We start from the raw sequence: 26611 nt of genomic DNA, 5'->3' as shown, positions 1-26611 counted from the left end.
CTTTGGTGGAACTCATGAAAGAATTTTCAAAGTACTCCTAGAAGAATTCCTCAAGGAACTACTGGCGGAGCTTCCAGAGGAATTCTTGGGAAAATTTTACGAGTAACTTTTGAAGAAATTCTCTGATAAATTTGTGGAGAAATTCCTTGGGGGAAACTCCTTGAGGGATTTCCGAATAAATTTTGGGTGGGTCTTCCAGGGTTGCTGCTGGAGGATTTTCCGAAGAACTTATGGTGGATTTTCCAGAGGGACTCATGAAAGAAAATTTAGTACTTCTGGATGAAGCATTTCCAGAGTAACTCCTGAAGGAATTCTCTGATGTAATTTTTGGAGAATTTTGAGGGAAACTCCTGGAAGAATTTTTGGAGAGTTTCTCAGAGGAACTTCTGGTGGAGCTTCTAAAGAAACAGCTGAGAAAGTTTTAAGAGAAACTACTGGAGTAATTCCCGGAGGAACTCATGTAGAGATTCTCAGATGAATTTCGGGTGGGATTTCCAGAGAAATTTCTGACGGAACTCTTGAAAGAATTTCCAGAGTAACTGTTGGATGAATTCCCAGAGGAACTCCTGGAAGAATATTTTTAACTCCTGGAGAAACTCCCCGACAAACTTCTGGTGGAACTGGAATAATTTTTGGAGGATTTGCTAAAGGAATTTCTGGACCAATTCCAAAATGAGTTTCTGGACCATTTCCCAGAGGAACTCCTGGAGAAATTCTCATAGGCTTTCCTGTAGAAGTTCTCAGAGGAACGCCTAGAAGAAATCCCAAAGGAACTCCTGGATGAATCCCAGATAAGTTCCTGGAGTTCTAATGCATCTCCTTGAGGAATTCTTAGAGGAACTTCTGGAGATATTCCCAGAGGAGCTATGAAACTCCTAGAGAAACTCGTGGAGGGTTTTCCAAATGAATTTCGGGTCGATTTCCAGAGGAACTTCTAGCGCAACTCCTGAAACAATTTCCAGAGTAACTCCTGAAGGAACTCTCTGATGAAATTTCTGCGGAATTTCAGGGGAACACCTGGAAGAATTTTTGAGGGATTTCCCAGAGGAACTTCTGGCGGAACTCTTTGAAGAATTTCCACAGTAACTCCTGGAAGAATATTTAGAACTCTTGGGGGAACTCCCAGAGGATCTTCTGGTGGAACTCCCAGAGTAACTTCTGATGGAACTCCCAGAGTAACTTCTAGTGAAACTCTCAGAGAAACTCGTGGAAGGATTTACAAATGAATTTCGGGTGGGATTTTTAGAGAAACTTCTAGCCGGACTCCTAGAAGAATTTTGGGAGGACTTCCCAGAGGAACTTTGGAACTCCAGAAAGAATTTTCAAAGAAACTCCTGAAGCAATTTCCAATTGGATTCCTGGGGGATTTCTTCCTGGGGAGATCTCCTGAAGAAATTCTCAGAGAGGCTCATGGAGGAACCCCTGAAAAAATTTTGAAGATTTTTTTAAAGGAACCCAAACACTCCAGGCTCTCCTGGAGAAGTTCTTAGAGTAACTCCTAGAAAGAATCCCAAAAGAACTCCTGATTGAATTCCCAGAAAAGTTCCTGGAGTTCTAATGCAACTCCTTGAGGAATTCCCAGAGGAATTCCAAGCAGAACTTCTGGAAGAATTATCAGGGGAGCTCATGAAGGATTTTTTATATGGACACCTGGAGGATTTTCCAGAAAAACTTTTGGAGGAATTCCTAGAGGAACTCCAGAAAAAGTCTCAGAGGAACTCCTGGATGAATTCTCAGAAAAGTTGTTCGAGGAAATTGTAATGCAACTCCTAGAGGTATTCCCAGAAGAATGGAAAGAATATTCAAGGGTACCTCAGGAGAAATTATCAGGAACTTCGAGAGATATTATCGGACGAACTTTTGTAGGAATTTTCTGTGCAACTTCTGGTGGAATTTGGGAACCCCTAGAAAAATTTTCAGAGAAACTTTTGAAGGAATTTTCAACGGGTGTTCTTGAATCATTTAGGATTTAGAAGAAATTTAGGATTTCTGAAGGAGTTTTCGGGCAGCTCTTGGTAAAACTCTAAGGAACTTCCAGAAGATCTTCTGATGTAATTTGAAAGGCATTGTTGCAATTCCGCGATAAACTTATTAATGGAGCAACCGGCAGAGAGGCTCCTGAAAGAATTTCCATTCCCAGGAGAACTTTTGGATAAAATTTAAATAAAATTTTGGAAATTCCCAAAAGGATATCTGGAGAAATTACCAAAAGAATTTCTAGAGGAATTCCTCTAGGTATGTACAGTTGGAGGAATTAACAGGTACAGCGTGAGAATTCCTTGGGGGGCTTCTAAAGGAAGGAGGAACTGCCCGAACTATTTTTCAGAAACTTCTGTAGAGATTCGAGTATGTAAGTCTAGAGGAAAAACACGAGAAATTCTTTGAGAAAATTCTGTAAGAATTCCTGGAGATATCTAGGAACCCCTAGGAGGAGATATCTAGGAATGGCCAGATTAACCCTTGGAGGATTTTCAAACAATTTTCTGAAGAAATTTTTGGGCCATTGAAAGTTTCGGAGAATTACTAATAAGAACTCCATTACGTTCATTTTGATTAATTTTTCATTTAGTACATAAATTTTATTTAGCTTTGCTTAATGTCTATTGCAATGCATATTCCTATTAATAAATTTTAACCGGAAGCAAAAGGCCGCATCGGATGGATGGCCGTAGTGTGTGCTATCTGAAAATTGCAAAGCATTTTCGTGTATCGGACGAATCGACATTTCCGTAGCCTTTATTCCTGCTCTCATACCCTTGGATATTGTCAGATGACGAAGACTGTTCCGAGCCGAAAGGCGGCAGTGCAAACCTGAAAAGGACAAGACGATTGTTAAGTTCTCGGACGGATTCGGATCGACAAAAATGCCGCAATGTAATGGACAGCCATCGCAGCCCGCAAATGACTTACTTACCTTTGCCAGGATCACAAATTGTATCGTCTGCAAACTCGTCGATGCTGCTTTGCTTGATGTCCTTGAAATGGCATTCGATTCATTTCAGCACCATCGTCAAAAACCTCGTCAGCTAAGAAGCCAAAACTTGAGGACATTGGTTCCGATGACTACGAAGATAATGCCAGAAGAATCAAATCGAAAGTGCCGGAATCGTGACCGAGCCGATCTAAATTGAGCCCCTACATGGACACTTTCAATCGGCATCTGTTGGATTTCGACTTTGAGAAGCCGGTCTCCCTAATCCGGATTAACGTCTATGCCTGTTTGGTATGCGGAAAGTACCTCCAGGGACGCGGAACAAACACACACGGCTATACGCATTTCGTATTCGAGTCTCATCATGTCTTCCTGAACTTGTCCACTGGTCGTTGGTAGAAATTATCTGCTCTTCACAGGACGTACGTACTGAATTCTGTGTTTACCGCGGGGAACATACGAAATCTTGATGTCATTGGAAGTGGCCAGACGACGAAGACTGTTCCGAGCCGAAAGGTGGCATTGCGGCAGTGCAAACCTGAAAAGGGCAGGATGTTTTTTTTAGTTCTCGGACGAAATTCTCAGCTCTGGATCGTCTACAATTTCCATGCCTACAAATTTAATTTAACTTACCTTTGTCTGATTCGATGTACAATAGCAAATACAAATATGTTATATATAAAATAATTATGAAAGGGGAAAAAGTCTCCGAAGGCCCCGAAGATGTTTATTTATATTTTATTTACATCCAACTGTCATTGGAGGCAGTTATGTACTTTATGTACTTATCTGCCTCTGATGACAACTGGATGTAAATAAATCAGCATGAAAATCCCTTTTGAAACAACCCTAACCGCTGCCTAATCGACCAAAGAAAAACATACATAACGTTCATCTAACGTGAGAGTAACATGTTAGATGAAATTATGCACGAATCATAAACATACCTAACAAAAGTGTGTCATTCTAGCGTAACTTTAGCCTCACTTTACCCTAACTGTTAGTGAGAATGTTAGTGTAACTATCTAACAGGATAGATGCACGTTATGCTCAAGTTAGAGTAACCTTCCTTGCTGGGATACGCTGCTAGCACTTGCCGTGGAGCAAAATGTTGGAGCTCGAACATGACTTTGCGTATAATGGCATTTACAGATTTCGTTATCTAACGTCCAACAGTGCATTATCACTAAAATAAAAGTGCAATACAAATGAACAAAATACCATGCATAAACGACACTACTTCAACTTGCCAATGTAAAACAAATTGTTTATTCGACAAAACTTTTCGTAAAATCTTTTTCATTACAATCGCAACACCTTTCAATCCGCAACAATAACAATGTTCATTTGGCTCAGATTCTGACAGCTCTCAATGCTCGATTGGCTCAAGATGGCCGCTTTCGCATATCTCTGAATGTAGGATCCCTACTGCATTCCACATTTCCATTATTTCCACCGATGCACCGTCACTTCCACTATTCAACAAAGTCTTCTTCCTGCGGTGGGTTCGTTTTTTGGCTGCTTCCTTGTACCGATCTCTATTCGATCGGGTACCCGACACCAACATCCGGCTTCTGGCAACGTTCTTCTCGTCTGTCACTCTCTGACACTCCATATCGAACCAACCCGTCCTGGGTCGCCTCTGTGCAGTGCCTACCACTTCTCGTGCTGAAGTGCTCACCGCTCCATGGATCGACTCCCATACTGCCCCTATTCGCATAAGCGTCCCATGTCAGTTTTCTTCAACTTGAGAAAAATGCCGTTGAATTTTGCAAACTCGTTTTACATGGAGAAATTAAAAAAATTCTAATAAATCGATAAAACCAGCAATCTTTATGAAAATTTGGCATAATATTCTTTATCTGTATACATTGCTATGGAACTATCAAATGGACCATAATTACATTGATGTTTTGTGTGAGAGTGTATTAAAATCTGGAATGTGACTATTATGCGAATAAATAGCAAGATGAGACAACACAAGTGGATTTTGATTTTCAAATTTCTAGAAAAAGCCTATTATTTTATCAGTTTTTCTTAAAGGTGAGCTCATTTTAAGCTTATTTCTTAAAGAAAATCAAAATCGTGAAAAATCGACATGGGACTCTTATGCGAATCGCGGCAGAATAGTTCGTTGATGTTGTCGCCAACGTTGATTGCACTTATCCGTTCGTCGGGTTCTGGTGGTACTTAGCCGATACTCCTTCCGCTGGATATTGTAACGCATCGTTTGCTGGGATTTTTCATTCGATACAGTTGACAACCGTGTTCGAATTTTACTGACAACGAGGTAGTGATCAGAGTCAATGTTCGGACCTCTGAATGTCCGCACATCGATAACATTCGAGAAATGGCCCCATCCACCAGAACATGGTCTATCGGGTTGCCAGTTTCACCATATGGGTGTCTCCAAATGCGTTCGAATATTCTTTCGTGCAAAGTTGGTACTGCTGATGGCCATCCCTCTGGCAGCAGCGAAATTTACTAGCCGTAGGCCATTGTCGTTGGTAGCGGAGTGAAGGCTCTCCCTACCAATTATGGGACGGAAAAAGTCCTCTCTACCGACCTGAGCGTTAGCGTCTCCGATAACAATTTTCACGTCATGCTTTGGGCACTCTCCATAGGCTTTATAAATATATCAAGACATTCATAAAACGTGTCATTCACGTCGTCGAGTTTATCGTTTGTCGGTGCGTAAACGTTGATTATGCTGTAATTGAAGAATTTGCCAGATTTATTTTATTTTTAGATTTGAATTTAAATTTTTGAATTTTAACAGATTTGTTCGCTAATGGGCTTCGACCACATCACTCGCTTCATCTGCTTGCCCATCACTACGAAACCAACTTCATACTCTGCTTTTCCGCCGCCGCTGTGATAGATGTTATACTTGAATGCAGTGTTGGTCGTGGGGTCCACGGCTCGGAATTCACGTTCTCCGGATCTGGGCCATCGGATTTACTCCTTCACGCTGGTGCCACCTTAGGTATAGCTGACTTACTTACTTACTTATGGATCATGTACACCTCCGGTGGTGCAAAGGGCCGACTTGAAAGATCTCCATCCTGAGCGTTGCCCGGCTATCGCTTTAACCTGTTGCCAGGTTAGATTTCGGTTGACTTCTTTTATTTCTTTATTGAGGCTTCGCCGCCATGAGCCTCTGGGTCTGCCTCTGCTGCGATGTCCCGCTGGGTTCCATTCTAATGCTTGTTTACAGATTTCGTTTCCGCCCCTACGTAGAGTGTGGCCGACCCAGCCCCACTTCCGATCCCGAATTTCTGTTGCTATCGATCTCTGGTGATAACGACGATGGAGCTCGCGATATCCGCCAGAGACCGGCGGAGTGAAAAACTGTCGAAATGGCAACGTATGAAAATGCATGAAGGCTCAAGACTCCGTAACTCTGTTTTGAAAATTAATGACGTTATTGCTTGTTAGTATTGGTGAGGCAACTTGTACGAAAAAGTGACGAAAATTTGAGGTGGGTGGAAATGGGGTGGTAAAAGCTTGTCAGCTGCTACATAATGTTGCCAGATGCAACAAAATGTTTATTTTTGAGCATTTATGAAATATTTATTATATGGAAACTTATTTTAAATTCCTTCGTACACCACTGGGCTTTCAACATACAGTGTTGGGGAAAGTACAGTAAAATTTCGGTAAAATTTTGTGCACTGAGCAGTCGAGCACACTGAGACAGTTTCCCAAATAAATGTAAGACGAAATTAAGTCTTTTTTATTCTTCATCCGCAGACTGTTTGTTTGCTGCTGCGTGAGTCTCGTGCCATCCATCAACACTTTCTTGTGCGCAGTGCAAATAGAACAGAATCGAGTTGAATTAGGCTGTGGCACACAGCCTTGAAAGAGTGCTAGCCACAGATACTGATTTATTAGTTCTAATCTGTAAAATGAGTAAGGAATAACGAAATGTATATTTGCCACCAAAACCGGCTATACGTTGAGAAATTATTCTACGAAAACATTGATTGTGGGGGGAGAAAATAGTAAAAGTATGTGCTGTCGTCTGCTTGGTCGTGGCTGCTGCTGCGGCTGCCGTAGTTTTGTTTTTTTTACTGCATGGTAGGATGAATGGTACGGTAAAATTAAATGTCAACCATTCTCCACCCTGCCAACAGAAGCTTGCATAATCTTTTCTTTTTTTCTGGTTGATTTGATTAATTCGACAAACCGCAGTAATTATATGATCAAATAAATCTGGCAACGATGAAATGATGATTCTTTTCTTGTGTATGCCTAAAGTTGTTTGCGTGTCGACTAGCATATTCGATGTATTGTTTTGATATTTCTAAGTTGCTTTGCCGAGATTTTGAGCGCACTATTTCACCTAATGCGGTAGTGAATTTGGGTGTTCCGAATTTTGCAACATTCACAATACGGCCGTCAAATTTGTCTCTCACTTCAATTTTTTTAAAGCAGTTTTCGTTGGTTTTTCGACATGAAGTGAAGAAATTGGTGTTCAACATCAAAGACAAAAGTGAAAGTTAGGTAGTGAATTATGTTTAGTTGTGATAAAATCAAGAAAACGGCGAGAAAAGAACAAGTGAAAAACTGAGTGCATGTGTATGTGTGTGTCTCGATCGTTCGGAGTTGGTGTGTGTATAATTAGCATACGAAAATTTGTCTAGGAAAAAAGCAGTTTTAAGCGCTTTTCAGTTAATTAATTGATAATTAATTAGCTAAGTCAGTGAAAAATTCATATGAAAATACCATGAATATACGTTGACAGAGGTAAGTTGGTGAATAGCAGTGAAATATTGAATTTTGGCTAAAATTGCATTAGTATTAGTGCGAATGAGAATAAAATCATCTTCATCATCAAATTGATTACGGTTTATAGAGCCTGAAATCGTGAAAATGATACTGGCAGCACATGAACTTTTTGCTTGCTTCTTATGGATGCAAAAAGTAAACAAGTCGAAATGGAACCACTTTTGACGGTTCGATTGGAAACAATATGGCGTCTTCTAATATTTCTAGTTCAGACTACATTTATTAACTATTACTTATAATCTGAGACAAGACCTGCAAAGACGGCTTTCTTTTTCCTTGTTTTGACACTTGTTCTTCTTTTCATCACAGTTGATCATCAATTCTCAACTGTTTCCTTGAGTGTTTCACCTAAATCCCGGGTAGAATCTTCTGAGCACAATAAACGTGTTTGCAATTTACGAATTTGTAAACTTATTTTTATAAAGATTTTCCTATCGGAAATAAAACATGTATTTATAACTGTTCAATAATAATCTGTCCGGCTATTGTAGAATACTTTTCAAAGTGAAAAAGTACTCGTAAAATAAAATCATTCTGAATACTTTTCGAGGGATACCAATACTTTCACACAAAAAGGTGCTGGTTGCATCTGACAATTCGTGACAGCGCTTGCTGGTTGCAGATGAAGTTACATTTTTTCCTCTTTGTAAGTCCCGTCCCAGCTTATAATCTAACACATAACAAAATAGGGGGTTGGTATTGGTGATGTACCGTCGGCGACTCGGATGGAACTTACAGCTGCTCTTCAGTCATCGGTTGGTTGACCAGGGTTGCCACATATACAGATTATTCTATATTTTACAGATTTTTGGGGTAGAACGGTGACCAAGAATCTATCCAGCTGTCCACGCTCGGTAATGGCGGCTTGTCAGTATGTAAAAATCAATGACACTAGCTGGAGGAAAGCCCACTGGCGTTCCTGGGTGAGGGGAAGGGAAAAAAGGCCTTTTCACCAGTGAGTTTTCCTCCAGCTAGTGTCAAAAAGTACAGTGACTGATTGATTTTTGCACACCGATAAGCCGCCATTACCGAGCGTGGAAAGCTGGATATATACAGATATACAGATTTTTAGCAAAATTACAGATTTTACAGATTTCTGTACTGACAAGTATAATAAAAGTTATATAAAAAATTTGCTATTAGTATATACCTGTTTTCAATAAGATTTCAAGGGCTTATAAAATTAAATCCTTCCCCAAACTGATCTTATCACAGTCCATTACAATAGCAAATCTTAATTTGAAAAGACAGAACATATTGGCTCTGGCAGGTTTTACTTTTTATAAACAGTTTATGCAAATCAACGATTTTGAATCCAGATTATGCTCCGTAAAATGTTCGGACTATATTTGAATAAAGTGGTCTCAGAAAAAGCTCAAGCAATAATAAAAGAGAACAAGATCTAGCCTTTATTCACATATCCCGAAACAGTAGTTCTGTCCAGTAGGTTCCGTGTGACTGAGCAGTTGGTCCACTAAAGTGTAGCCACAATAGTTAAAGACGGACCCTCGATAGATTTCATTCACAAATTATCAAATTTACATATTTTTTAAAACAAAGTTTGTTCAAAAACCATTTTGATTGGATTTAGATGGACACAGAATTTCAATACAGATTTTTTGACTTGAGATACAGATATGAAGATTGTGATATGTGATGGACAATAGCCGCAATTTGTTTTGGTTTCCTCATTCTCCCTTTCCAATCGTATGGTCCGGTTGTAGTCGCCACCGCAGCAAATCCTGACGGTCTAGTATCGTACACATACCTACTGTGTCAACATTTAATCACGATCGGTAATCGTTAATCATACTTCAAACGTTTTATTCATTAATCGTTAATCATTGTTTAAAATTAGCCGTGCGGTAAGATGCACGGCTACAAAGCAAGACCATGCTGAGGGTGGCTGGGTTCGATTCCCGATGCCGGTCTAGGCAATTTTTGGATTGGAAATTGTCTCGATTTCCCTGGGCATAAAGTATCATCGTGTTAGCCTCATGATATACGAATGCAGAAATGGTAACTTGGCTTAGAAACCTCGCAGTTAATAACTGTGGAAGTGCTTAATGAACGAACACTAAGCTGCGAGGCGGCAATGTCCCAGTGGGGGATGTAATGCCAACGAAGAAGAAGGATTGTTTAAAATTATTTTAATCGTTAATCATTATCATTAATCATTGTCAAAAAAGAATAAATCATTAATCATAATCTTTAATCATAGAGTTGAATGATTTAATCATAACCAATTTAATCTATTCATTCAAGAAAAATTCGCTTTATTCATTGAAGTTCTTTCGGGTGGGATTCATTGCATCTAACCACTTTCAGCCTGTCGATATATTTCAGCCTTCTGAGCTTTCAGTCTTTTGAGATTTCAGCCTTTTGAGTTCAGTCGAGTATTCAGCCTTTCGTAGGACACCCACCTGGGAAGGTTCGGATAAAGTTATAAGACAATTAATTCTATTTTTAAGTTACCGTAAATTCATCAATTTATTCTTTTGTTTTTGTGAAATTATGTTTGTAACGCTCTCTAGCGTTATAATCAAGCATGACATCATTTTTTTTTGTTGATGTTGCCTAGGATTACTAAATCATTGAAAGGAAAGTCAAATATGGATGGGCACATGGGTTCCAATATTTCTTATCTCCCTTGGTATTGTGCCGACTTTGCAGCTGATTTTATAAACATACTGAAGAAGTTTATTGACTTCCAGAAGATTAGTTCGTTCGATACGGTGATATTTTTTTTTCTTTTATCTCAAATCTCTTCAAATTTTGTGAAAACAATGTTGGTAATTTTGGTTTCAGTTTATACACTTTAAGTAAAGATTTAAATTTTTCCAGGAACAAGCATGAAACATGCCTCAACTGTACAATTTGTTTAATTCACACAAAAGATGAGCATTTATTTCGGATTGAACCGAATTACAGTTTTGCCCATTGTGTAATACTTTCTTCAGTGAATTCATCCAATTACAAATATAATACATTCCTAACAGATATTATTTCACGGCCACTACATTTTTATTAGCGTTTATCCTTCCTGTACTTAGTAAAGTTAAATAATTAAACAAAAAAGAAGGCATTTATTTTTTGATATTATACTACTAGAACTAATCACACACTTGTTCTCTTCCGATCAATCTTTGTGTTTTTATTGATTTGCGCAATCCATTACTAGGTATAAACCACTTTTTTGCTAATTGCTTGTTAGTGATTTTTATAGATGTTTTATAATGGTCAGTAATATCGATTTCTTCACATTAGTAGGAAAACTAACGAACTTTTCATTCCATCGATATTGTTCTTTTTTCACTTTGTCAATCTATCTTTCTTAAAATCATTCCTTTAAGTGCTTTGTTTTATTCGTTTACAAAACTTTTCGTCGCTAGTTATTTGCATCAGTATTAAATAATAATCTTATCGTCTATACGCATGATTTAAATTATCTCAAAAATAGAGAATAAAGTATATCATAGAAGGGAGGAATTTGGAAAAGGATTTTCAGATTGACTGCACTCACTACTGGTTCTACCAAACGTGTTTACAATATTTTAATCCACCTTCACGACACTGTAGATCTTGCGAATGAACCAGAAGCAAGCGAAGAAACCTATCGAACCAGTTAACAAGAAGAACAAAAATACCATGATCAGTGTGTAGCCAAAGTACAGGAAAGTCGAGGCGGCATCCTCGATCTGCAATTTAGTCGCAAAGTAGTGACAGCAGTAGATGAAGAGATACACCGCAGTGAAGCCCGACGTCAGGAACGATCGCCACCACCAGTGGTAGTCCTCAGCACACAGGTGGAAGTAGCACAGCAGGATGGTCGTCTCCGAGCAGGTAATGACCAGAATCAAAAACACCAGAAACAGGAAACCGAACATGTAGTACATCTGGCTGGACCAGAGCGAGTTCAGGATGAAGAACAGTTGAATGAAGATGCAACCGAATGGCAATACGCCGCCCATTATGATGCCGGGGATCGGTTGGGTGTAGATCGATTGGTCCGGGATCTGACGCGGGATCTGGTTGGTACGTACTGGATGCTCCAGCGACTGGTCATAAAAAAATGGGTTTATTTAAGGTTAGATTGTTTGCAATTGTTGTAGAATAAAGAATAGCGTATTCGGGCCAATGTATTCAGTATTAAGTAAGATTGCTAGGCAGAAAAACAAACTTTGTAGGATTTCGCAAGCATTTCGAAACATTCTTTGACGAAATTTATTTTTCAAACTTCGACCCAAATATAAAATCAAATATTTCGTTTAACTACTCACCCTCTTACGGAATCCGAAGTAAGCACCAACGAAAGTAAGCGGCACAGACACTCCAAACCACAAGGCCAGCAGCGCAATCAAAGTTGAGAATGGTACTGCTCCTGAGCTTCCCTTACTCCATAGGATTAGGTTCATTACGAAGAAGAGCCCGAAGACAACCCTGAAAAAAAAAACAAAAATTGAAGAACCTTCTTCTATCATTCAAAAATCATATAACCTACCCAGGACTTAGCATTGAGGTCAGCAGCACATTGCTTTTCCACTTTATACCACCGAAGCTTTTGTAGATGCGAGCCGAAACGTATCCAGCGGGAGTACCAAGCAGCACGAATAGCACCATAGCGCAGGTCATCAGTGCTCCGCGATTGGCTGGCGATAGGAAACCCAGGCAGGCGAAGGCCAACGTTACCAGCGACATACAGAACACCTGCACTCCGGAACCGAGCAACACCGACAGGAGCATACCCTTGCGTGGTGGCCGGAATACATCACCGTGAACCAATTTCCATCCGAATTCCTCTTGGGCATCCTCTCCCGAGTCCATCTGGTTGTAGCGCGCAATATCTTTGTGCAGAGTTCGAAGCATGATCATGGCCACCATACCGGATAAGAACAACACAATCACGAGCGAGTTCAGGATACTGAACCATTGGATGTTTGTGTGGGGCATCGATTCCAAAATGTAATCCCACCGGGAGGACCATTTGATGGTGTTGTTTTGGACGAAGTGAACGGAGTAGGTGTAGGTGATGTTCATTTTTTGTGCATTCGGCAAAGCAGTTGATGGAATCTCAATCGGTTCCTTGCTAGTGCAGTCTGGTTGTTCGGGATTTTTATGATTAATGGATGACGGTACAACCTTGACTGAGATGATTCGGCCACCGTTTTGTTTGAATGCCACGCCCCATTCCTCTGTAGCACCACTATGATAAGTGATTGTCAGATCAACGTGATTAAATGGATAGTAATATCCAGCTCGATTGTAGCTTGGATTAACCATGCAGCCATCATCTCCATCCGGGTGCCTTCTTACCAAACAGCCCATGGGGAAGCCCGTGCTGCAGTACTGGCGATCGTTGTCCAATGGATAACACCACGTGACGGGCATATTGTCTACTATCCAATGGTGCTGATAGTTCAAACTCATCCCCTTCTTTAGGATCATCAGCCGACGATCACTTTCTGGATCGCCGCCAACGTACTGTCGGGTGCAGGCCTTCTCGCACGCCGCTTCTTTTAGGAATTCGATCTTATATGGGCCAGGACGGATACGTTCACCGAACACTACCTGTCCGAGATTTTCCACCGGCGAATTTGCTTCATCGATCGGGCAGAAATCAAAGTGATGATACTCGTAAGGGATGACTGATTCTTCGGTATTTAGACGGTTGACATATAATACCACCTCGGACTGGAAGATACGACATTTTAAAGAGTTATATTTTGTATGTTCATTTAGTTTAGCTTTATTACAAGAAGAATGTCGAATTGTGAAATCGAACAATTACCATCATCATACAATTTTTTATTAAACATTAAAGTGAGTGAATATATATGACTATAAAAATATAATATGATATGATATGAGTTTTAGCCACGCTGGTATTGATGGTAGGGGAACGGTTCGGCACTTCGTGTCATAGCTCCCATTTCCATCCCATCAAAAACAAAGCAATGAAAAGGTATTTGATTTATTATTTATTTTTGTGATTTTTTTCAGCAGTGAGCACGAATGTTAGCAAAAAGAGGAGACAAAATTGGTGCTGTATTTCTCTGTTTTGCGATGAGATGAATATATGTACAATGAGATGGAAAACGGAACAGTTCCCCTATATATTATTTTTCAAAATTAACTTGATTAAAAATTTTTCCTGATCGCAATCTTGGGCTTATAACATGCTTCAAAATGAAGCTATCAACCATCTTATGTAACCAAAAGAAGCGCTATCCACAGACCGTAAAGCGATGCTAAGACAGATTTTGATAATAATTTGAATTGTAAATTGTTTTTTTTTTCGGGGCCACCCTGTCTAAACCACCCCCCTGAAATAAGATGTAGTTCTTGAAGCCGTCTTCCGATTGGGTGGCGCTAGTGTTGCCTTTCCTATTTTAAGCTCCGTTCATACTGCCGCGAGAGAATTTGCGATTGGCGCTTTGATGTTGCATGAAGAAGAAGAAGCAGAAAGATGATAATCAAAAATATTCGCACGGGAAAACATACGAAGTTATTTTTAAAACTCTTCTTTAAAATTCTAGAAGCAATTTAATTAAAAACGGTAAGCAGTACGGGGTTAGACTTGTTTTCTACTGCACAATAAACACAATATTTCAATTTCAATTTTTACTCTGCGATATCATACTTAATACACAGTATAAGAAAAGTCCAACCCCGTACTGTTTACCGTTTTTAATTAGATTGCCTCTAGAATTTCAGAGATATCTTCGTATGTTTTCCCGTGCGATTTTTTTAAAAATATTATCTTTCTGCTTCTTCTCCATGCAACATCAAATCGCCAATTAATCACGCCGAGAATCACGCAACAATGCAATACATCTCGTTGAATATAATTTAACAATACAACACATGTCGTTTACGCATTTCGACATACTGACTTCGTGTGTTTATTGCTTAACCGGCAATGTTTACATCCAGCACCATGTTGCAGCACCATGTTTTCGGCTTCAGGCGAGTTGTTCGTGGATGACAGCCGTTTCATGGGGGTGGTCTAAACTAAGTAATTTTGTCATAAAACATTACCTATATGCGATAAAATAAATGTTTTTTAAGCAAAATTCTCTACAACTTTTTAGGATGGTACGATGCCCTAACTTGAAAGATTGAAAAAATACATTTCACAAAAGGGCCACTCTAATGGCAACATACACCAAAAATACATCTTTTCTCGTTGATCATTTCTACTGAGGACGTCTAGCGCTGCTGGTTTTCGAGTTATCGAATTATGCCGTGAAATTCGACGAATCCGACCTTTGTGACCGTCTTGAAATGTCGGTTGGCTTATGGCACAATTGCGTTCCGTTCCGCAAAACCGTGGCAGCCCTTGGAACAACCCGTCCTAATCCAGCCGTCTGGCTCACCCAACCAGATGGGAGTAGGACAAGTTGATTTCTACCTGGCTTACGCCGATCTGAGGTGTCAACCACATGGACACACTGCATCAACAAAGATAACCATGGGATCAAGATGGCGACTATTCCAGCTAGGATCTAGGGCAGCCCTGATGAGGACCCAACATACATGAATAAAGCAAAACCAACCAACAAAGCAACGGAAATGAACCCTTTCGCAACGAGAGGTTTCGAGAGGTTCCACTCAATGCATCGGGTGCGAGATTGATGGAACTGAAGGAGACGAGTGGCGAAGCAATCGTCGAGAAGAGCGCAAATCAGGGTTCGTAATGCTCACTCAATCTCAGGAGCACATGATTTTCCCTCACGAAAGTTTTCGAGGAGAAATCGCTTTTCGGGAAAGAAAAACAGCCTGGAGAGTGATAACTGACTGTCGCTCACTTCGATTGCCGCTAAACGTTGGTTTGCTCTTTTTCTTTCATATTCGAGTCTTTTCATGGCATCAGAAATGCAAATGGTAGTAGCTTATGTGGAACAAATAACTCAACGCTTTCATACCGATAGCGTGGTGGTGTGGCTAAAGTAAGCACATCCCCACAGCTATTATTGTTACTATTCTGGGTTCGAATCCCGGCGCGGCCAAACAATTTTGTAATTGTTCTGCGATAATTCTCGCGAAAATAGAGTGAGAGGTAAAAGTAATAAAACGAAAAAGGATTTTCATCTAATAGGCAAGATTTTCGTTTATCTTCCAATGCTAATTCTAGAGAAAAGATTGATGGGTGAAAGATGATCCTCAACATAAACAACGAAACAAGATTTTCCCTTGGCCCGAAAAACGCTTGCTTTGGTCTCATTGAAATGAAAAGTCGAAACCCTGGCGCAAATGGTGTACCAAAAACCGGCATGCAGCAGCAAAATACGGAGAAGATAGAATCGAGTGGCGTCCTTCCGACCCTGACCGTTGTCATGGTGCAACACGAGAGACCTGAAGCTAAGCCTTAAGCTTCGCCATTTGATCCTTGCCGCAAAGCAGGAACAGGAAGTGCTGGAAGTTAGACTGGTAGGCTGTCGCCAGGCTAAGAAGAGCACACAGACTGCTTCTTCTCCTTCCAGGAGACGTTAAATTTCGCACTCAGCGATAGAGCGACAACAAGAAGGATAGACAAGCGCGCCATTGCTCGATCGACAAGAGGTGCTACCCACAGAACGCAAAAAGCGTAGGGATAGCGCAAACTAGGATAGCAGGCCCAAGAAAGTCGTAAGCAAGGGAGCGTGGCGCAAGAAAAGAGAGCGAAACAAGCCAGTCGTAGGGTATGAGTAGACGACGAAGAAGTGGCGAAGGTGGCGGTAGAGGAGCTAATGTTGGTGGCAAATCCCTTTTTTCTTCTCCTTATTGGCATTACATCCCCCACTAGGACATTGCCGCCTCGCTGCTTAGTGTTCATTCAGCACTTCCACAGTTATTACCCAGAAGGTTTCTAAACCAGTTACCATTTTTGCATTCTTATATCATGAGTCTAACACGATGATACTTTTAAGCCAAGGGAAGTTGTGACCAGGGCTGACAATAGTTATTCTCGTCATATGAAGGAGGCGTAAAAACGTGACGGCTTTACAGAAAATCAAATCGACCACATCTGCATCAGCCGAAAATGGAAACGGAGCCTTCTTGATGTACGGAATAAACGTAGTGCCGATATCGCGTCTGATCATCACCTCCTCATCGGCGAAATACGCCTGCGCATTGCGCGGATTCGTCGGCAGGAGGATTGGACGACGATTCAACACACGCCGACTGGAAGATGCAAGGGTGAAACGGTCCTTCGTTGAAGAACTGGAGACGCGTGCTGCAGATATTCCGGAAGGTGGTAGCGTAGAAGACCAATGGACCGCCATCAAGAATGCCTTAATCGCAACCAGCGAGAACAATCTGGGGGAACTGCGCACCCAGAGAAAACAATGGATCACCGAGCGATCAAAAACCAGAGGAGCCAAAGTCTTAGCCCGCCAACGATACTCGGCTCTTCAGAAGGAAGTAAAACGCTCATGTGGACGGAACCAAGATTTTATTTATGTACAGGTTATCCGACTTCGTCAGTAGATGGGAATAACCAGCGCGGGGGGGGGGAAACATACATTTTCAGTGCAAAACGTAAACAAACGAGCATAAATTCCATACAAAAATCCAAGATGGCTGAGTTGGGGATATTGACAAGTCGGATAACCTGTACATAAAAAAATCTTGGACGGGACAAGCGAGCATGGACAGACTCTATGGCCGACGAAGGAGAGAGAGCCGCAGTAACCGGGGACATTCGCCTCCTCTACGATATCTCACGACGCTTAAGCGGGGCGAAGATGAATGCAACGATGCCTGTGAAATACGCGAATGATCAGTTATTGACCGACCCAACTGACCAGCTGAAACGCTGGTTCGAGAACTTCGAACAACTTTTTCAAGTGCCAGCCAGGCCACCACAACCTCGGCATGATCTGCCTAGGATCCGACGTATAACACGCGTTAATACCGAAGCTCCATCACTGCTAGAGATTCAAACAGCCATTCAAAGCATGAAATCGAGTAAAGCCCCAGGGGTTATTGTCTTTATTAGGGAGACTTTCAGCCGATGCTCAAAGCTGACCCCATGTCATCCGCTCAACTACTGCATCGTTTATTTCGTAATATCTAGGACACCGCAACTTTCCCGGTCGACTGAATGCAAGGTATCTTAGCGAAGGTACCCAAAAAGGGTGACCTGACTGTATGCGATAACTGACGAGGCATTGATTCAGGAGAAGATCGATGCGACTCTTCGGTGGCAGCAGGCCGGATTCCGTGCCGGAAGATCCTGTGTGGACCATATTGTCACGCTCCGTATCATTCTGGAGCAGGTCAATGAATTCCAAGAGTCTCTTTACTTGGTATTCATTGACTACGAAAAAGCTTTCGACCGTCTCAATCACGAGAATAAATCAGCGGCCTCATCGAGGCACAGTACGAGGCCTTTACGTGTAGAGTGCTGCACAATCGGGTCTTGTCCGACCCTATCCGGGTCGTAGCTGGTGTGAGGCAAGGATGTATTCTATCACCGTTACTGTTCCTCATCGTAATCGATTAGATTCTGGTAGATGCGATTGACCGTGAACCAAACCGCTGGCTGTTATGGCAGCCTATAACCATGGAGCACCTAAACGACTTCGAATTGGCTGATGACGTTGCACTCCTCGGGTCGCTCTGATATGCAGAGTAAGCTCAACGACCTTGCCGAGCGCTCCTCTTCGGCAGGTTTAGTCATCAACGTCAACAAAACCAAATCGTTGGATGTAAACACGGTTTTTTTTTTAATTCTTTATTTAGGTGTTTTTTTAATTCTAGATTAAGTTCAACACTGCTGTAAACACGGTGACTGCTTCCAGTTTCACAGTAGCCGGGCAACCAGTGGAGAATGTTGAAAGCTTCCTACCAAGATCGACATAGGTGCACGGATCAAGGAAGCAAGGGCTGCCTTTGCGAGTTTAAGAAATATCTGGAAAAACAGGCAGATAAGTTAACGCACCAAAATACGAATTTTCAACTCTAACGTGAAATCTGTGCTGTTATATGCTAACAAAACGTGGTGTGTATCAGTGGAGAACACTCAACGGCTGCAGGTGTTCATCAACAGATGCCTGCGGTATATAATTCGGGCCTGGTGGCATCACAACTGGATCTCAAACAACGAGCTCCATCGTCGTTGTCACCAGACTCTACGTAGGGGCGGAAACGAAATCAGTAAACAAGCATTGGGCTCCAGCAGCGGGACATCGCAGCAGAGGCAGAGCCAGAGGTTCATGGCGGCGAAGCCTCACCACCGGAGGTGTATAGGATCCATAAGTAAGTAAGCTGAGCTTAAAAAATCAAGTCAAGCATAATTTTTCATAACGACGTATGTAACAAAAGTAAACAAAACGAGGTTTTTAATACAACGTGACAATCTCACGCGGCTTTATATAATACGCATCGATTTTACTGATTTCAGATCTTAAAATTCTCTAATTCAATCTTTTTACGAATCGACGTATGTAAAAAAATCTATTTTTGAAGTCTCACTGTTACATACGTCGCTTTAACATATGGGAACTAAGAGCGACCTATGTAACAAAAAAGCAAAACAAAACAAAACTGTAGTTGCGTCAATCGTGCACTATGGAAAACCGACCAATGTACACCGACGTGTATGTGTATGTATAATTTTATCGTTTTCACAGTGAATTTGAATGAACTGAGATTTGATGTGAAGCACGCTTATTACGTGTCATGTAATGACGCATGCTAGCGGAAAAAGTATTGAAAAAAGATTTAGTTTTAAAACAGTTTTAGAAAAAGTTTTGCCAACTTTCTGCAAAGGATTTCTCGAATCCTCATAATTGTTACATACGTCGCGTCGTTATGAAAAATTATGCTTGAAGTAAGTTACGCCTGCAAAAATCAAGTAAGTTATTTACAGGGGACTGAAGAGAAGGCTAATACGCCTACCCACCATTCATTCAATATGGCGTACAATGTTTTTGTTTTAATTTCGTTTGTTTCATGATAACAAAACTTCGGAAGTATCGACGAGCTATTTTTCGACATAAAGAAGCCATACAAACACAAAAGGATCGATGTACTTCAACCAATTGCAAGTTTTCGCCAGGAGAAGTTAATTGCCGATAATTAGCACTAACTGCGTACCAACCAATCACCCAAAATGAGCGCTGAATTCGGGTATACTACCCAGACACTGGGTACCAAAAACGATGTTGGGTAGAGTGCCATTGTACCGCGGATGACAGGTGTTTCACCCTCCTGGTTATTTACGTCGACGGCGATAGCGGCACTATCTAGGATGATAACGAACAGCTCTAGGGTGTGCTCCAGCAAGCGCAAGATATTGGCAAGCGTGTCGGCTTCCATACTAAGGTACGGAGTTTTAATCTGGGGGTAGGCATTGATCGCAAACTGGAACACCTGAAAGCTGAAGAGTATTCATTTCATAGGCTGATGTGCCTAAGAGTCATCAGCGCATATCACAGCGCGGGCGGCGTGAGTAACTCGCGGGCATGATGCTCATCAATCTACGTTCTCTGGGGCACCGGTAACGCCCGCAGGAATATCAAGGCAGCAGAGGCCAAATTGCAAAGGGTGTGAGACAACTGGAATAAAGGCAAGGAGACACATCGTCTAGTCCCAAGTGTGTCGGCATGAATTGGCAGAGCTCATATCTTCTTTTCTTCTTATTGGCATTACATCCCCACACTGGGACAGAGCCGCCTCGCAGCTTAGTGTTCATTAAGCACTTCCACAGTTATTAACTGCGAGGTTTCTAAGCCAGGTTACCATTTTTGCATTCGTATATCATGAGGCTAGCACGATGATACTTTTATGCCCAGGGAAGTCGAGACAATTCCAATCCGAAAATTGCCTAGACCGGCACCGGGAATCGAACCCAGCCACCCTCAGCATGGTCTTGCTTTGTAGCTGCGCGTCTTACCGCACGGCTAAGGAGGGCCCTAGGGCTCATATGGAGAGCTAAACTTTGGCTTGACCCAGTTTTTAATAGGCCACGGAAGCTTCAGGTTTGGACATGCAGCATCCCCCATAATGTCCAGATGTGACGGTTGAGCGTATTCTGTTTATATATCCCTGATTCGAAGCGAAGAGGAGTGTGATGTACTACCACCACCACTACCACCAATAACGTCGTCGAAAGAAAATACCAGAACACAGAACAGAGGAATGCTGTCGCAAGAGTGACGACAAGGATAACCGACATCCTACAACTAGGTTGGCGCACGGAGCAGTAGCAAGGAAACCATTGCGGAAAGTGGACCATTAGCGTCAGAGTACACCGTCGCGGAAGATAGATGTCAATTATGAACGGGAACGTCGCCACTGTTGTCAGCTTGCGGTACATAGCCGCAGAACGTGGCATCACATCCAGTTACGGGGAAGCTCCTGGTGTCGAGGAAATACTTGTCGGAGTAGTATAGATCCGCCCTCTTGGACTATCCGTGTCGTTCGTGATCGCAATTGAGGCGGGAGCTGAATGGCTCAATGACTAACTCGGTCATCGGAGTAGAGGCTAGATCCACCGCTAAGGACTAGTTGAGTAGATGATTTCGTGCGAGCGCACCGGCTTCGGATCGTCAGGGCGCCATTGAACCGGAACCATCTATGCGGAATATTTTTATGTCGGGGGCCTCCCCGTCGGAGTAGGATAGATCTGCCGTCGGAGACTATCTGAATAGGATCTTAAGACTCAAAACTCAAAGACTGAAGGATCTTAAGACTCAAAGCTTTCACTGCCTTGAGGCAGTCTCGGGGGGAATGATAAGGTTGGACCCAAAGAAGGTTTAATGGTAATCTGTGGTGCACTGCCGTGTGGTAGTTTGGTTACTACTAAGGGTCTGTCTCAATTGGATAATTAAACTGAAATTAAACTTAAAAGTGACATTTCAATAATTATCAAATAACCCTGCTCGCAGAGCAAGATTACTTTTGACAGATGTTGAATCATTTTCCATCGATGTCCTATTGGAATTGCTGGGTAGCACCAGCCATTCTTATATGACCGGGTGATTGTTTTTATTTTTGAACTGTCACTTTTAAGTTTAATTCTCCAAATGAGACAGACCCTAAGGGTCTGTCTTATTTGGAGAATTAAACTTAAAAGTGATAGTTCGAAAATTAGCAAATAACCGCGGTCATAAGAATGGCTGGTGCTACCCAGCAATTCCAATAATGGAACGTACACACGGTCAAGCAGTTTGACTAACATTGACTCCACCTCTCGTTTGTTCAAACATCCATCAAGTTTTACCAACAGCGGCACGAACAATCAATTTATTCGACCAACAATATCACACATCGCACATATCGCACGAACGACCGAAGCGCCAACTCGAGCACCAACCAAAAAATATATGAGGGTTTGTGCAACTTCACTACAAATGCTCAAACATGTTCAGCGAACCTTGACTCTGCCCCCGACAACTCAATCCAAAATCAAACCGTTTTAATTTTTTCCAACCGAGCCGCCAACTGTCAAATGGTTGTTCGAACAACTTCACACACGTCCAAACAAAGCAGCAACCGAAGGGTTTTCGTGGGGGAGGAGTCAATGTTCGTCAAACTGCTTGACTGGTGTGATCGATGCAAAATGATTTTATATCTGTCAAAAGTAATCTCAAATTAGTAATAAAACTGCTCTGCCAGCAGAGTTATTCGATAATTATTGAAATGTCACTTTTAAGTTTAATTTCAGTTTAATTCTCCAAATGAGACAGACCTTAAACACGTGTGTTGGGTAAGTGCATAAAGCATTACTGCCGTTATACGCATAACTGTCCCATGTACATAGGAATTCCAGCAAACATGGAACAATTATGTGTACGACGGCAGATTACTCCTTGTAAAAACAACCCTTCTTACCCGGAAGGCAACCTCGTAGAGGGAGGATGCCCTTTCAGAAGATAGTGGAAGCCCATGCTCATAGATTGAACCTTATTGATACGTAGGAAAACACTCTTGATGCAGCAGTTTACATTTTTTTTGTATTCTTGAGCACAGAAATCGTTTGATAACTTATACCCCAAGGTAAAGTGGCAGCAACTGTGGAGGCTTCACTGATGTTATGATGTCGAGGATTCCTGGTGCACCGACAAGAATTTTCAATGTAAATGTATTTTCTTACGTCTAGATAAGATAAGGCACATTCTATGAGCATGTGCTTCCACTACCTTCAGAAAGGGTACCGCCTATGAAAACTTTATCCAAATGAAACAGTTTTTTAGCATCTGAATTATTATATCGGGCCATTTTTTAACCTGATTTATACTAAAGGTACAAGGAGCTAATCGTTGCAATAGGAGAATGCAACGATTTTTGTCTAAAATTGGAAATTATTTTGTTGGACATTTGTTGCAATGTCTCAATATTAGAAATTCTATGAAGTTCATTAGTACTATACCACGGAGGCAACTTCAGTGCCTTCTTTCTGGTATTTCAGCAACTAGTCCATATTGGTACAGCATACACCATGGCTGGTCTAAAAACTTGTTTGTAAATCAAAAGTTTGTTCTTAAGACAAAGTTTTGATTTTCTGTTTATAAGTGGAGGTTTGACCAATGATGCGGGATTCGGATAGGTTATCCGGCTCAAAAGATCAATGTTGCGTTTGGAGTAACAAGTTTTAAAATATAGGGCTTGCTCCTAAATTATTTGGACTCCTGTTATTGATAAAGAAAGTTTGGTGTAGGTGGGTACAACATTGCATATTTTTGATAAATCATAGGCAAGGCAATTATTTAAGGTGTCCTAAATACAGACGGGCAACATCATAATGTTCCTCAAAACACATGCGACATTATAAGACACGGTATGGTAAATGATCGTAGTTTTGAAGTGACTAAATTGATACCGTAATGGAAAGCTATTGATCAATAATCTTGGTGAGAAATGGAAAAAAGTAGCTTTAAACTGCTATGAACAACTCGATCCATAAAAATAAAGTAGGTACCATGAATTCATTAATCAACAACGAAATGTATGATGTATATAGTTTTAAGAATGACACTGCTGTTATCATGTATGTCTTTTTATTTCAATATGTCAGAGCATTTCTCCTGACCATAAGTTATAGCAGGAAGTGTAGTAGCTCCTACTAATTTTTAAGTTTATGATAAGAATAAAAATACATGCTATAATACTTCTATTAGCATTGATAAAAAGTATGTATATACTAACTGGTTATCGTCAAAAAGAAATAAACAATTCAATACCAAATTTTCAAAACGACTTATCTGCTTTTGTAAACAAAGATTCAAACGACGATTTGGCGATTCTGATATCACTCCCAAGCAAACCAACAGCATCAACGCGTAGCAGAAGCCTTCGCCTACGTGTTGAAGGGGTTGATTTGCGTGGGAGTACTTTCAGAATCGCCAAATCGATGTTTGAATATTTGTTTGCAAAGGCAGATAAGTCATTTTGAAAATTTGGTATTGAATTACAATTACAATTATTACATTACAATCACATTAATCTTAATTGTCTACTTAGTAGGTGCGCGTTTTCAATTTTGAGCTCTTATCTTATGAGCAGATACCAACAGATATAGACAGCACATATTTCTTAGGATTCGAATCAAACGATACACATCTTAAAGCGAGCAATTGAGCAAATGCTTTATGACCTGATATAAAATTGTAGTCTAACATCCTATCGCAAAATAGACCGACATACACACAATGTAATCACATGTAACACTAGCATAATGAATCTTTTGTAACTATGTTTTTTTTTCGATAGCTAAAGCAATGCTGAATTCATCGTCACAAATACCTACGCCCGCTAGCAAATGTTATAAAGCACTTGCTGCGGCACTCACTTCCGACTTGATGAGTTGTCACCTAGGGTAAAAATCACTACACGATAAGCCAAGAACCAAAGGAAGGAACTTACCTTGCACGATTTCTGCATCTCCGACTGCCGGCAGTAATTTACGGGCGCCAACCCAGGCAGATAAAATCCATCCGCTGGACTGCAAAGGACGACAACTGCTAGCAGAAAACCGGCAAGCGACGAACAACGGCGCCTTTGTAAATTCATTTTCTTGTATTCTTTGTTGCTGTTTTTCGGAATCCCTTCGAGTGGCCGAGTAAATTAATTTGTATCGCGATATGTAAACAAATCAAAACTTCTAGAAAGGCGCAGTTAACCAAACTGTTTTACATCAGTCATTAGATTCTTCTCCAGCTGTATATTCCCGTTAGTTTATCTAGCTGGACTAGTCACCAGCACTACCACGATCTTCCGCACAGCGATGAAAAGGTTCCTTCACCGAGGGGCCAAGAAAGCTTCCAGAAATCAGTGCCCCAACTATAGGGTTGAATATTATCGAAATTTCCTAAGAAATACAATAAAATTCAGTCGATTCGAACGATGTTCACTTCAGTGAACGAGTTCACATATAGAGCACTAAACTATATGCACAAATTAAATCATTTTTCACCGATTTTTCCGACACGACATAAGAATATTGCGAAGAACTTTTTCGTTTTGGCTGGAGAAATTTTCCTCTGACATCAACATATCGACGTATGCGAAACGTCATTACTGCTGGCTGCGTTCCATTGTACTGCACGTTCACGGAATAATATTGCACGGCATCAGAAAAAATAAAGGAGTGCATACACTCAAATAAAACGAATAATATATTTTAAATGTTCTCGCACTTAGGGTCTGTCTCATTTGGAGAATTAAACTGAAATTAAACTTAAAAGTGACATTTCAATAATTATCGAATAACCCTGCTCGCAGAGCAAGATTACTTTTGACAGATATCGAATCATTTTGCATCGATGTATTATTGGAATTGCTGGGTAGCACCAGCCATTCTTATGATTGAGTTATTTGCTAATTTTCCAACTGTCACTTTTAAGTTTGATTCTCCAAATGAGACAGACCCTTAGAACCCTAACTTTATTACATATTATATTATATTTTAAGATGTATGTGTGCCTAATAAAAACCATGCATAAGGTTCTCGTAATACAGTATTGAGTTAGTTGAAATTGAAGTGAATCTAATGCACCCCCACTCAAGTAAAAAAGCCCCTCAGATTCATGTGCCGACTCACATGGGTTTTTGCAATGGGGTTTGACCAATGGAAAGTATGTGTAAAATTAATAGATTTCCTCCAATGATCAATTTGATCCAAATCATAATTGCATAACATGGAATCCATAAGACTGACACATACTTATAATAATAACAATCAATGAAATCCATGCATACAGCAAATGGTCTTAATCGTTAGTTTTCCCGAATACTTTTTCTTCCTTTTTTATTATAAAAAATAAATAATAAATATCAGCCCTATGCTAAGAGCTCATGTTTAGCGTAGCCAACACCAACACCAACGCCGAGTAACGTACGTCAAATCTAAAACAGCTTAACATCATAAAAACATCCAAATTCAGCTTTCTTAAATATTCAACTTTAATCGGGAATATTAACTAAATATGACTAATGAGTTTAATTGATTCAAAACTTATCTACATGATCAATTTTGATTTTACTTACATGGAGAACAACAATTTGTCTTTTATTTCACCGTGAAAAGCTTGAGCAGAATTTAAAAATAAATCCTGCTCTTTTATTGTTGTGGATATTTTCAATTATCAAGCTACAATCATTGGTGTTGTTGACGATTGTTTACATCTCATGCAACTGACAGCGGTCTATCTGCACACTGTGCCCGGGACATGGTGGCTATTTTTAGGCTAATGAGTTAGATAGGGATGTCTATAGCCTGATAAATATAATAAATAATATAAATCTCGCTCAACTTTTCAAAAGGTCCTAAGTAACATTTTTTTCATGAATTAATTTGAGTATACTGCAATCAAAAGCTTTCATGTTGTTCTGTTGATCGCGCTATTCAAATTAATTCATGAAAAAAATGTTACTTAGGTCCTTTTGAAAAGTTAAGCG

At 40.7% G+C, this 26611-nt stretch overlaps 1 protein-coding gene and 1 long non-coding RNA gene across 3 annotated transcripts; both read right to left on the bottom strand.

The window, feature by feature from the left end:
* Positions 1 to 2562: 2562 nt before the first annotated feature.
* LOC134217260 (uncharacterized) lies at positions 2563 to 6144 on the bottom strand. Of its 2 annotated transcripts, XR_009980966.1 has the most exons (4): positions 3880 to 6144; positions 3566 to 3792; positions 2915 to 3470; positions 2563 to 2811 (listed from the first exon to the last, which is right to left on the bottom strand). It is a non-coding gene; the product is annotated as an uncharacterized LOC134217260 (long non-coding RNA). The 2 variants fall into 2 exon arrangements; XR_009980965.1 differs by having other exon boundaries at positions 3566 to 6140.
* A 4037-nt stretch (positions 6145 to 10181) lies between these two features.
* On the bottom strand, positions 10182 to 25209 carry LOC134213113 (transmembrane 9 superfamily member 2). The gene is made up of 4 exons (XM_062691725.1): positions 24578 to 25209; positions 12225 to 13414; positions 12004 to 12163; positions 10182 to 11781 (listed from the first exon to the last, which is right to left on the bottom strand). Exons 1-4 carry the CDS (start codon positions 24722 to 24724, stop codon positions 11278 to 11280), a joined length of 2001 nt encoding a protein of 666 aa, XP_062547709.1. The 5' UTR covers positions 24725 to 25209; the 3' UTR covers positions 10182 to 11277.
* Between the last annotated feature and the right edge of the window lie 1402 nt (positions 25210 to 26611).

This window comes from Armigeres subalbatus, chromosome 2, assembly GCF_024139115.2.
Source record: "Armigeres subalbatus isolate Guangzhou_Male chromosome 2, GZ_Asu_2, whole genome shotgun sequence".
NCBI lineage: Eukaryota > Metazoa > Arthropoda > Insecta > Diptera > Culicidae > Armigeres > Armigeres subalbatus.
This window is presented reverse-complemented; position numbering and strand designations above follow the sequence as displayed.